This window comes from Nanorana parkeri, unplaced genomic scaffold, assembly GCF_000935625.1.
Source record: "Nanorana parkeri isolate BGI_ZX_2015 unplaced genomic scaffold, ASM93562v1 scaffold3434, whole genome shotgun sequence".
Lineage (NCBI taxonomy): Eukaryota > Metazoa > Chordata > Amphibia > Anura > Dicroglossidae > Nanorana > Nanorana parkeri.
The window spans coordinates 30,856-43,826 of NW_017309702.1; the positions used below are offsets into that span (position 1 = coordinate 30,856).

General features: G+C 45.4%; 1 protein-coding gene across 1 annotated transcript in view; it reads right to left on the minus strand.

The window, feature by feature from the left end:
* Positions 1-12,210: 12,210 nt before the first annotated feature.
* Positions 12,211-12,971, minus strand: part of LOC108803136 (mediator of RNA polymerase II transcription subunit 6-like) — a 7,437-nt gene continuing 6,676 nt past the window's right edge. The window contains exon 4 of the mRNA XM_018574977.1: positions 12,211-12,346. Within this exon, the coding sequence (XP_018430479.1) occupies positions 12,216-12,346 (131 nt within the window). The 3' untranslated portion in view covers positions 12,211-12,215. The remainder of the gene's footprint in view (positions 12,347-12,971) is intronic.

The following is a 12,971-nucleotide window of genomic DNA, read 5'->3' on the forward strand; positions in this document are numbered from 1 at the left end:
GGGGGGTTTGGGGTTGTTTGGCGAGCGCTCTGAACCCGCAGTCAGATGCGCATTTCCCCGTACCACCCGCCCCCGGCGCGCCATCCATGCTGACCTCTCTTGTACATTAGGTAAGTTAGGTGGCTGCGAGGCCTAGGCAGCCGCCTAACTTGCCAATTAAAGAGCCGCCTCTGGGGCCCGTCCTCCTGTCCTGGGCCCCCTCTAAGTGGCGGAACTACCAGGGTCGCAAAGGTCGCAGCTGCGACCGGGCCCTGGAGTTCCGCCACTTAGAGTGGCATCTGTTACTGTATCAAACATAGAAACTACTGATAAGCAGACCCGCACACCAATATTAACTCCCTGTCACAGGCACAGACATCCCCCTTATCTCCAGAGCGTTCCCTCTTTCCCTACTTTCTTTTTGGTTAGTTAGCCTATGCACTAAGAGTTCCTATTGTATTTGGGGAACTTGGCAGCATTCCTGAGAGCCGCAGGTGCCTGGCCCGCACACTTCCTCTTCCATCTTCCTGACACCACGCTGCCCACCTCCGGACCCCTGATGAGACACCACATAGCCCGTACAGGACTCCTGAAAGCCCGCATAGCCCACCTGAGAGCCAGTGGAGTCCATCTGAGAGCCTGCACATGCACCTGAGACCGTGGAGACATCTGGGCGCCAACTTAGAACACAGAGTATGCAGTTTAATTTTATTTTTTATTGCTGTATTATGTATTGCTTGGATTTGTAGCCCTTTACAGTACAACCGGTCTCCTTACTCCCTCCCTCTTTCTCCTGGATGCCCCTCCTCACTTTCTTCTGTATATATTCTAAAAAAAAAGTGTGCACCAATTTATTTTCTGTGCATTTAAAACTTGAAGTTGGGCAAGGCTCTGGAGTCAGTAGCATGACAGAGGTGAGTACAGGCTGAATCCCATAGCAGCAGAAGAGTCTCTTCTGTCCCAGTGCACCTGCTGGGGGCACTGTGGTGCTTGGATCTGAAGCTGGTAGTTCCAGTTCTCACCAGCGGGTGTCTCTCAGCAGCTGCAGCCCTCTGCAGTTTACCTCCACCTAATGCTGGCTGCGAGGAGGCTATTTAGCCTCCCTTCAGCAAGCTATCTGGGCCTCAGCATTGTTTCAGCTTGCCCTGTTTCCATGCCTGCAGTCCTGTAACCTGGGCCCTGATCCTTATCCTGTATCTGAACCTGATTCTGACTCTGATCCTGCTCCTGAACCCGATTCTGATCCTGATTCCAGTAACCCTCCCGATCTGGCTTTTCCCAGTATCTCTTCCCTTCGCTGCCTGGCCATGCTTACTCTATTTCTTGCTTATTCTTGGATTATGTATATATTGTAGTTTTGTTGGTTAGGTAGTTACACTGCAGTTGTGCTGGTTGTTGTGGTATGCCACCTGCATTGTTCACTATAAATCTTGATTATCACTTAGTTTTGGATTAGTGTCTGCATGTTGTGTCCTGATAGGTACCTGCATGTGGTATTGTGACACCCATCCTCTCTAACCTGTTTTAACTCACACTTGGTTGATCAGAACAAATGCAAGGGCGGAGACTGAATGGACAAGTAGATGGTTATGTATTGAGCTGGTGTTTGCATCATCACTTTGTCATTAGTTGCAGAATGATTATGTTTACAGGTCTGATAATAAGAGGGCGCCAAAGAGGAACAGCTATGTTCGCATGCTACAAAACAAACCATGCACGGCTGACTGGAGGAGGAAAGGGAAAGAAACCCTGACACTTCAGGAGGCATTTACCTAGCATTTAGTAAGAGTCTACAAAACATAGCCTAGTAGTTCCCTAGATCCTGCTAAGCGGCTGTCAAAGCCTGCTGGCTAAAGGCATGGTCAGCACACCAGTTGAAGTGAAACAGTTGGGAAGAAAATATGGAAGTGGGGAGGAAAAAGGGTAAGGATCGGGGATAGGAAGTGAGAGGATAAACAGGGAAAAGGGAAAAAGAAGATAAATAGTGGGAAAGGAGGCAAAAACACAGGTGATAAACAGGACCGTCCTTATAATGAAGCAGCCTTAGCCGGTTGCCTCATTGGGTCAAGTTGGCGGGGGGAGGGGGGGTTGGCGGACTGCGGCGGGTGTGCGTCCCGCTCAGCTCCTGATACCAGTGATTTCAGTGAGCTGGGTGGGATGTCGGACGGAGCCGGACCCAGAAGAGAGAATGAGCATCCACGGCACCCCAAGAAAAATGTGCATCCACCGCCAGCATCTCCCCCAATTCCTGCCTGCTATAAAAGCAGACCAAGGACCATACATTCACCATCATATTGTGGGTGTTTAGCAGGTTCATGAAATTAAATTTTTTAGGTTGAAACACTGATTTTAGGAAATAAATAATCAGTTGAAAACAAATCTTTTAAATCTGTAACTGGCCAAGTAAACAAAATTGCTGTGTCCGAGCACCATTAGGGCACAGAGGAAGTGCGTTCAAGCAGTTTCCAGTCAGGCTTTGCAGTCAGACGTACTGTAGATAACTAGTTGTTAGCTTTCAGTGCTGACTGCTGGACAACCAAAGCACTGCCAGAAGTCAAACATGGTTATATGCATCTATCAAGGTCCATGAGTTAAGTATGAAGGCTGGCCATCGGCTAGCTTGGATTTGTGGGAGGAGCAGGTGCCTTTAAGACGTGCCGTCTTGCTGGGCTCCCAAGTCGGCGGGTGGTGTATGGTTGACTAGGTTTCCTGGCATGTAGTTCCAGGGCTGGGCACACGAAGGGCAGCTTTCCAGTTGCCATTGCAGTACAGTGGGTATGTAAGTTCATTTGGTTTTGTTCCATTGAGAAAAAAAAAAGATAACTTTTCTAAGGGCACGTTCACGTTTAAATCCATGTACAGGTTTTTCAGGGTTCATAGTGTTATAGTGTTTTTGGTATCAGATAAGTTGGGGCGTATTGGGGAGTTCATCGCCAATGTCATCGGGGCTTGTTGCTATGTTCCACTGACATACAGTACATTCTGATGTTAGTTCGTGTCATTGTCACATTTGATAGGTCACGGCGTAAAAAATAAATAAAATAGAGAGTAAGGATATATATAGGACATACATACATACGTTCATTATTGGGTGATTGTTCAGCTGTGCGCACTCGCAAGGTGTACGTTCACGTTTCCTAGATCAGTTCCATACGGCATACGGTTTGTTTTCCACAACTCCTATTCATATATTACCTGCCACACCATCAGCAGGTACGTTAGCCCTGAGTGTTCGTTTATAATTGATCTGTCACGTCTCAGGTTCAGACTCGGGCTCACTACATTCATACGTCAGTGGAAACTACAAACATACTTCTTTCTCGGCCACGTTGGCAAACTCATACACGTTAACACGTTTCACAGGGGTGGGGGGGGAGTTCTGTTACTGTTATCAAGCACATGGGCGATTGTTGATCACAAGTCTTAATTTGGGAGCTGCTGCAGGTATTACACCGAGTTTATTGGCATACCCTCACTGGCACCAGTTTATTTTGTCCGCCCTAATATTAAGAAGGATATCTTAGAAGGGAAGGATGTCAATTCTGCCACACCTGTTCGCAATCAAGAAATCACTTAAATAAGACTCGACTGACAAAGTGAAGTAGACCAAAAGATCCTCAAAAGCTACACATCATGTCGAGATCCAAAGAAATCCAGGAACAAATGAGAAAGAAAGTAATTGAGATCTATCAGTCTGGAAAAGGTTATTAAGCCATTTCTAAAGCTTTGGGACTCCAGCGAACCACAGTGAGAGCCATTATCCACAAATGGCGAAAACATGGAAGAGTGGTGAACCTTTCCAGGAGCGCAGCGACGGCTCATCCAAGAGGTCACAAAAGACCCCACAACAACATCCAAAGAACTGCAGGCCTCACTTGCCTCAGTTCAGGTCAGTATTCATGACTCCACCATAAGAAAGAGACTGGGCAAAAATGGCCTGCAAAAGTACATCATACCAACAGTAAAATATGGTGGTGGTATTGTGATGGTCTGGGGCTGTTTTGATGCTTCAGGACCAGGATGACTTGCTGTGATAAATGGAACCGTGAATTCTGCTGTCTACCAAAAAATCCTGAAGGATAATGTGCGGCCATCTGTTCGTGACCTCAAGCTGAAGCAAACTTGGGTTCTGCAGCAGGACAATGATCCAAAACACAACAGCAAGTCCACCTCTGAATGGCTGAAGAAAAACAAAATGAAGACTTTGGAGTGGCCAAGTCAAAGTCCTGACCGGAATCCTATTGAGATGATGTGGCATGACGTTAAAAAGGCGGTTCATGCTCGAAAACCTTCCAATGTGGCTGAATTACAACAATTCTGCAAAGATGTGTGGACCAAAATTCCTGCACAGCGCTGTAACAGACTCATTGCAAGTTGTTAGGTTTAGGAGGCAAATGCTTTTTCACACAGGGCCATGTGGGTTTGGATTTTGTTTTCCCTTAATCAAAACCTTCCTTTAAAAACTGCATGTTGTGTTTACTTGTGTTATCTTTGACTAATATTTAAATTTGTTTGATGATCTGAAACATTAAAGTGTGACAAACGTGCAAAACAATGAAAAATCAGGAAGGGGGCCAACACTTTTTCACACAACTGTAGATACTTACCTTTACAAGGTTGTGGATCTAGAACACAAGTATGGGGGTTCAGCTTTCTATGACTATCATAGATCCTTCTCAGCCAAAGCGGCAACCATTTGGGCCCAGTTTCAGGTAGTCACAAACTGGCGCAACATTGACATGGAGCTGTTTTGCAGCCTGAAGTCTCCGGTGTGTGCGACATGTCAGTCTCCTGCCCACACTACCACTTGGTATCCTTTGGTTGACCTGACGGCTATTCCTAGTACCTCCAGAGGTCCAAGCACCCCGGGATCCAGCCAGCAGGCAGTACAACATGATAAATTGGGCAGACCAATTCATTTGTTACAAAGCACAGATTTGTAACAACTTCAATTATAGCCAGTGCAGAGTGTTGCATATATGTGCCAGCTGTTTCTGCAGTCTGCCATCAAACATGCAGATATAGTGGATGAGCTGTTAAGCTGTGAATTGGACAAAGGCTTTATCATAGGTCCTTTCAAGTCCCCCCCCCCCCTTTTCATGCATGGAGGGTTAGCCTGGTGGGAGTTGTTCAAGGGAAATATTCAAATAAATTTAGTTTGATTTATGATTTGTCTGCTCCTCATTCATCACACGTGCCGAGTCTGCATTTGTTGATTCCATCAGAGGAATTCTCTGAAATATGCTTCAGTGGATCAGGCTATCCAGGTCATTCTTCAGACAGGTAGGGTGTAACACTCTGATGCGGCTAGTCTAAGTTGGATTGGATCTCAGCTTCAGATAATGCATATGATGCGTAGTGTAGACGGGTTACCAACTAAGTGCAGGGTTCAGAGTAGCGAATGACGGAGTTGGCAGCACACCCAGTAGTTTAAGTGGACAGCTAATTAAGTGAGCGGCAAACACAGTTCAATGGACAGCTGATAAGTGAGCAGCAAACGCAGTTCAATGGACAGCTGATAAAGTGGGCAGCAAACACGGTTCAATGGACAGCTGATAAATGAGCAGCAAACGCAGTTCAATGTACAGCTGATAAAGTAAGCAGAAAACACAGTTCAATGGACACCTGGTTGAATTAGATGAAATACTTGCAGTTTGTGATTTGGTGGTACTCTGCTGCCACCCAGTGAATCTGGGTGGAATCGCTGGTGGGGACGTCCTAACTGCTCTATAGGGAAGCTAGGATGGAGTGCTGGCTCTGGTGAGCGTGCAGCCAGAGAGGAGGAGAGGAGTGTATGGCCGCTGAGGAGGGGGCTCTGTCCGGCCCAATAACTTGATCCTGGTGGATATGCAGAGGAAGTACTTGCCTGGCGTCAGACACCTTGCCAGGCAAATGTCTCCTTCGGCTTAAGGAGAGGAGGAGTGACATCACTCTCCGTGACATCATAGGAACTCCAACGGAGCTCCTGGAGATGCTGGAACCGCCAGGGTTCTTGGCTGTCCAAGGCAGATATTTCTGATACTTTCAAGTTACTTCCTATCAGACCATCTCTCTGGCAATGGCATGTCATCAAGTGGAAAGATGCATACTATTTCACCACCAAATTGACTTTTGGTTCCAAGAGTAGCCCTAGTCTTTTTGATAGGTTAGCGCAGGCTCTGGAGTGGATTTTGTTGGAAGTACGGGGATGCCAGAATGTCATTCATTATCTGGATGATTTTCTGTTGATTGAAAGCCCATCATGGGTGCCTGTTGACTTGCAAGTTCTCTTACAGGTCTTCAAGCAGTTGAACATTCCGGTTGCCGATTACAAGGTAGAAGGGCCTGCACAGGTGATAACTTTTTTTAGGGATCACCTTAGATTCACACAAGATGCTCGCTAGTCTGCCCTAAGAGAACCTCGAGAGAATCAAACAGGGTGTTCGTTCCTTAGTCATTTCCCAGGTATGCACCAAGAGAGAATTACAATCCCTTTTGGGCATGCTAAATTTGCCATGAGGATCATTCCTCAGGATAGGTCGTTTATCTCCAGGTTGTTAATCTTGTTACAGGAGACTAGCTCTGAAGTGGGGGTTTCATTTCCATGGCATGTTTGTGGTAGCTGTTAAAAACGTATCGGCCGATGCATTATCACGTTTTGATTTTTCATGTTTCTTTTCACAGAATCCAGAGGCGGATCCAGTGGGCACCCCCGTCACCGGACTGGCGGTTGCTCGTATTGGATTAAATTCCTTGATGGGGGTCGCCGGTCTGGTAATAATTTGAAGGTGTACCACAGAGCTTGGGAGGTGTATTCCAAATTTCGGGTGACCTATCCTAGGGGTAGTGCCGCTTGTGTCAAATATATGGGGGCCTTTGTGTCATACTGTCACTCGGTGCTGGCCTTATCCCACAACACCATCAGGCTGTATTTAGCGGGAGTGCAGCATTTTTTTGCGCTACAGGATCCGGACAGACCTACCATATTCTCTGCTCATCCGTTCAAGGCTATCTTAAAGGGTATCCAGAAGAGTCAGTCCAAGGTCAAGTTGATCCACCGGCCTATCACAGGAGACATCTTTCGTAAACTATCAGCTGTTCTTTGGCTTTCCCCTTTTGGGGTTCTTCAAGAGGTGTTCAACGCTGCTATATATTTAGCTTTCTGCTGGTTTTTGAGACGGGGGAGGTAGCCCAGGCTAGACAGAGGGCGGTGGTACTCTTCAAAGGTAATTTAGTGAAGGTGGGTATCAGTTACATCTACCTCACGACAAAACCAGGCAGGTGGGTCCGGGGCATGTGGTCAAGTTCTTCCAAACCAGGAACGCTTGGTGTCCAGTGGCAGTTTTTGATCAACTCTTTTTGGCTCTTAGTCTTCACAAGCAGGACTATCCCTTACTACTGTTTCCCATCAGCCCTCTTTCTTCCAGTCACTTCGTAAAACACATCCGTGTTTTGTTGGCTAACATGGGATTGAATCCTGCAGTTTTCCGGTCACTCGTTCTGCGCTCCAGGCTCAGAGGTTCCTGGAATCCAGAGAGGCACCTCAATTGTCATCCCCGATGAAAAGCCCACCAAGGAAAAAGAAGGCTTGAGTCACTCCCCTCGAAGGTGCGGGAAAAGGTTATTCACTATGTGATGGTTATGCAAGTCATGCATAAGTGGCTATGTGCCTTAGATATTCAGGCTCTGTTAGGCTCCTTGCCTCTTCATAAAACTGTCTGCCTATCAGCCATTTATACGTTTTACACTTGGGAACTGTTGATTTTGTTTAGCCAAAAACTTCCATAGATGGGACGGAGGGACCATTTCCCATTTTTTTCCGGTATGCGGACCTGGCTTATGGAAGTCGCGTTGACTTCCATCTTGGGTCTCACACAGACCGCTAGCATTAGGGAAAAAAGGAAGTACGTACAGATGTTTTGCTGTTGTTTTTTATTCTTTCTAATACTTGTTCTTTTTTGTCTGATTATCCAAATGCGCACACCCATCTGGCTGAGGCCGATCCTCGGCCTGTATCTACACTCTTGGAACCGTGTTGTTCATTCGCCAAACTAACAAGACATACTCAACATCCCTGGAACTGCCTCCTACACAATGGGTTTACCTCTTTTGGACACTGCGGGAACACTGGGACGCCCGCTAGTGCCTCACGTTATTGTGTTACCTTCATATCTCCTGCTTCTCATCTGCTTCTATTTGCCCTATGGGATCCCCCTTGAACATTATTACTTGGAACGTTAAGGGACTGAAATCCCACAACAAAAGACAAGATTCTTCGCCATCTCAAGAGCCTCAAAGTTGACATTGCCCTTCTTCAGGAAACGCACCTCAAGGAAGCTGATGTCTCTTGCCTACAACAATCTTGGGTCGGGACGGCCCCAGGAGCACCTGCAGCGGGCCAATCGGCAGGGGTGGTCACCCTGATTAATAAATCCCTACTGCACGCTGTACTTGATCATCGCTATGATATTACCTCGGTTGGGGGTCTTTTTTGTCTCTACAACTAGGATCCCACTCGTTGGACCTGTGGAATGTGTATGGCCCTAACTGTGACAATAAACCATTCTTAGACCATTTGCTCTCACTGTTCTCGTCTCGTCCCTCTGATCGCCCTCTTCTGATTGGTGGTGACTTTAATGCAGTAACAGCCGCTCGGGAGGATCGATCCCGAGAACAAGACTTTACGCCCACGAGGGTTCATCCCCAAGACTCTCATCTACATACTTGGATTGAAGCCAGTGGACTGGTGGACCTTTGGAGGTATTTACATCCTTTGGAGCGGGAATACACACACTTTTCCCATGCACACAGAGCTTTATCACGCATCGACATGTTTTTTTCTACTCATGCTTTATTGCCTAATATAGTGTCTGCCCACATTGATGATCTAGTGATCTCGGATCACGCCCTTTTCATGGTCACTGTAAAAAACATTGGCGCACAGAGCCATCCCGCCATCTGGCGGTTCCCGTCTTACCTATCACGTGATGAAACCTTTCATGGCGAACTCAAACAATGGCCATGTGACGGACAATGCACAGCACGCATCAGACCCGGTTCTTTTCTGGGAGACTGCGAAAGCAGTACTTAGGGGCAGGGTGTTGGCTTATGCCTCCTCGAAAAAACGCATGATCCGACACAGATATGCGGAAGCTAGCACGACAGCCAGACAGTCTTATCTCAATTATAAACATGACCCTACTCTAACTAACAGATCTACTTGGCTGCAGGCCAAGCAAGAATGGGATCACTGGCATAAGAATAAGAGAATAAGCATGACCTTATTCTCAGAAACCCCAGAGATTTGGCATTGTTCAAATTTGGTAATAATTCAGGTAAACTCCTAGCCAACTTTGCCCGAGGGAGAACTCCGCCCACGCATATTGCTCGACTCCTAGATGAATCAGGGAAGTTGCACTCAAGACTCGAAATCCATAGGGGATATCTTCAGTAAATTTTACAAACAGACATGAGCCGGGTGATATGGCCACAGGTTCTTCTTTCTTAGACAACACTCCATTACCAACCTTATCCCCGGATGAATTATCCGCCCTCAATGCAGACATATCGTTATCAGAAATTGAAGAGGTGATTAAGCATTCCCCTAGATCCAAGGCCCCAGGACCTGATGGGTTTTCAGCTGAATTTTACCATATACTATCCCCTGATATCTCCCCCTACACAAAAAGACCTCTTCCAACATATAATACACACGCGTCAATACCCCCCCACCTTTACAGAAGCCTACATTCGGCTCCTACCGAAAAAGGGAAAAGACCCGCTGCAAGCTGGTTCATACAGGCCGATCTCATTGCTAAATGTCGATGCCAAATTTCTCTCGAAAATTCTAGCTAACAGGCTGGCTGCCGTGTTACCGAAGCTCATCTCTCCGGAACAGGTGGGGTTTGTCAGTGGGCGGTCTGCAGTAACAAATGTACGTAAAATATTGCTACTAGAGGAAAACGCCCGAGGATAGCTCTGAGGAAACTCCAAAGGCCGTCTACGTTGCTAGGGGCGAACGTCCCGGACGTTCAACTGTATAATTTGGCCAGCTTGTTTCGGCATGTGAGAGATTGGTTGCATGACACCTCTTACTTTACTAACACTCCATTGGAAAGACAAATGGTCGCCCCATGGTCCCTGCCAGGCATCATACATACCCCATGGAAAGCTTTACCACCAACAATTAAGAGTAACGTTCTACTGAGAGATACAGTGATCACGTGGAGGGAGGTCAGGAAGCTGCTGGGAATCCCGGGGGTGGTGTCCCCTCTAATGCCACTCACATCATCCCCAGCCTTCCCCCGCAGGTAACTCCTCCAGGGTCTTTCTTCAATGGCAAACCAAGGGCATTCACACGGTAAAAGACCTTCTGACTCCCTAGGGCTCCTGCAAGACATTTGCTGACCTGCTGAGCACCCAAGCCATATCTATTACGCATTTCCTTCAATATGCCCAAATACGACATTTCATAGCCAATAATCTTGCCCCAGCAGGGGATGGTATGATTTGTGGACGCCTCAGTAGATTATTGTCCTCCCCATCTGAGAAGATGCCGCTGTCTTGCATAGTACAAATCATACGCTGGCGCCATCCCCTACCAAACGCACTGACCACATGTGCACAAATGGTCCGCCTTTCTTCAGCTACCCTTGGAAGACACTGATTCCCTGTTACTTAAAGGTTGGCTTTCCCTAAGGAAAGTGGTTATATGTGAAACCTGGAGGTAACTCCAATTCAAAATAATTCACAGAGCGTATTATGCCTTTAATCTTAAATTTAAGTCCTCACCCCGATTGGTTGACTTCATGTCCCAAATGCCATGCACTATCCCCAAACCTGGAACACTTACTTTGGTATTGTCCCTTCATCCAATTATTTTGGACACAAACTATAACGTACATGAATACAGGCTCTGATACCCATAGATCTGTTGACCCGGCCCTTTGCCTATTTCATGTAGTTAATCCCTTTATGTCACCAGTGCCCAAACAACCCTCCCGCTGGGAACATATCTGCCTTATCGCTGCTAAGAAGGCTACCTTGACGAGCTGGCTCTCACCAACCCCTCCCTCCTTAGCAGGCCTGAAAGAATTATTGCATATGTTGATGTCCCTGGAGAAACTTGACGCCCGAGACAACTATACCCACGCTGATAGATTTTTCTCTTCCTGGACCCTGTTTCTAAGCTGGGAGCTTCCCTTAGTAAAGCTTCAAGAGTTGATGTCCCTTTTTAAAGGCACTAAATGGTATCTTGAAGCGACACTTACCTCAACCCTGGGACCCCTGAATGTCCTTTAACAACAATCCACCCGTTATGTCTGTGTTATATTTTATTGTTTGTTGGATTTTGTGTTCTGTTACATATTGTAATGTATTCTTACTTACCCATGCCTACAGGATTTTTAGTCGCTGACACTGTTGTCACTCTGCGATTAAGTGTGCTTTGTATGCTTGTATTATTGAAAATTCTTCAATAAAAATTACTTGCTTAAAAAAAAAAAGAACTAAGTGAGGCGTTAGGGCTATATAATTATATCAAACATGTGTACCTATCTGTCCTCTAAAAAACAATATATAATACGTGTGGGGACATTTAGTAAGAAAGTATATTACTGCTGTGGAAGAATCACACAGCAAAAATGTAAAAATTGTCAGTCATTTACGAACAGAAACTGAAAAAAAAGCTCAGTCATGAAGGGGTTATTAAGCAACTTAATATAAAGTTATCAATAGTATTACTTATAGTATAGTTATATATAGTTTACCACACGTACAAAAAAAGAAACCCAAAACATTTTATTAGTACTGCCCCAAAAAAACAGCAGAGTAGACATTCATACATTACAAACACTGACCATGTACACATATTTACACATTTTAGGTATTCTAAGACTCTGTTGCAGTCGATATAAAGACATTTCAGAGAATGCAGTCAGTGTATAGGTCACTGATGTGGGTTCCTGTATTATGTCATCAGCCAGTTTCTTCAGAACTCCCCTGTAGTAATGTTTAGAAGATACAGCTAGCCATTAGACACACACATTCCAAAGGCCTTGCATGTACCAATCACTACAACCCATGGGCACAGAGTGTTGGCAGCAGTGTGTCAGATGACCTAGGCTAGAATGAACCTCAACTTCATCTGACTTATAGACACTTAAGTTGAAAAAATTACACAGACTTGATACACCCTTGGAGACAACCTATATAAAGACTGTTAGGGAAATCCTTTTCAAGAAGCCTGAAGTCAAATTTTATTGTAACCTCATTCTTTTTTCCGGTGGACCTTTAGGGGTTGCTCCGTGAGAAGGCTTAACCGGTTCTTTTTCCTCTTGTTTTACCACCACTTCAGCTGGTGGCTCTTGTTCTTTCTTTATCTGATCAACTAGAAACAATAAAAATATTTTTATTAGTATTTTATGTGGCAGCATGTCACAAACTTACAAAATACTAGTCTAGTTAGCAATAGTACAAGGGTTTTGACTTTCCTAAATAAATATACACATGTTAGGACATAGAAAAGATAGGGTCAAATTTGGCAAAGTGGATGTGGCCCTAAACCTCCTAAAAGGAAAAACTAGGCAAGCTAGACAGAAAATGAATACAAACTACATTTCATAATCTCTGTTGAAAGATTCAGAACTAAGACACACAAGTATTATCATATAATGGCATTGTTGATTTACATGTTCGTGGCCTCACAAGGCATGGTGCCTACATCTTACTTGAGTGCCAGCAAAATATTCTAGTGCAGGGGTGCCCACAATTTTTCATCTAGAGATCTACTTTTCAAAACGACAAGCTCAATGAGATCTACCAACAAAAAAACACCTGCATTCAGGGTCGGGCTACAGCTAACGATTATTTTCATAATCGATTAGTTAGCCGATTATTCAGTTTGATTAATCGGATTTAAAAAAAAAGGCTCCAGTGATGGACTACTAGTTTGTATTGAGATTGTAGTCCATCACGGGAGCAAGCTGGGTGCGGTGGAAAAAAAAAAAAAAAAA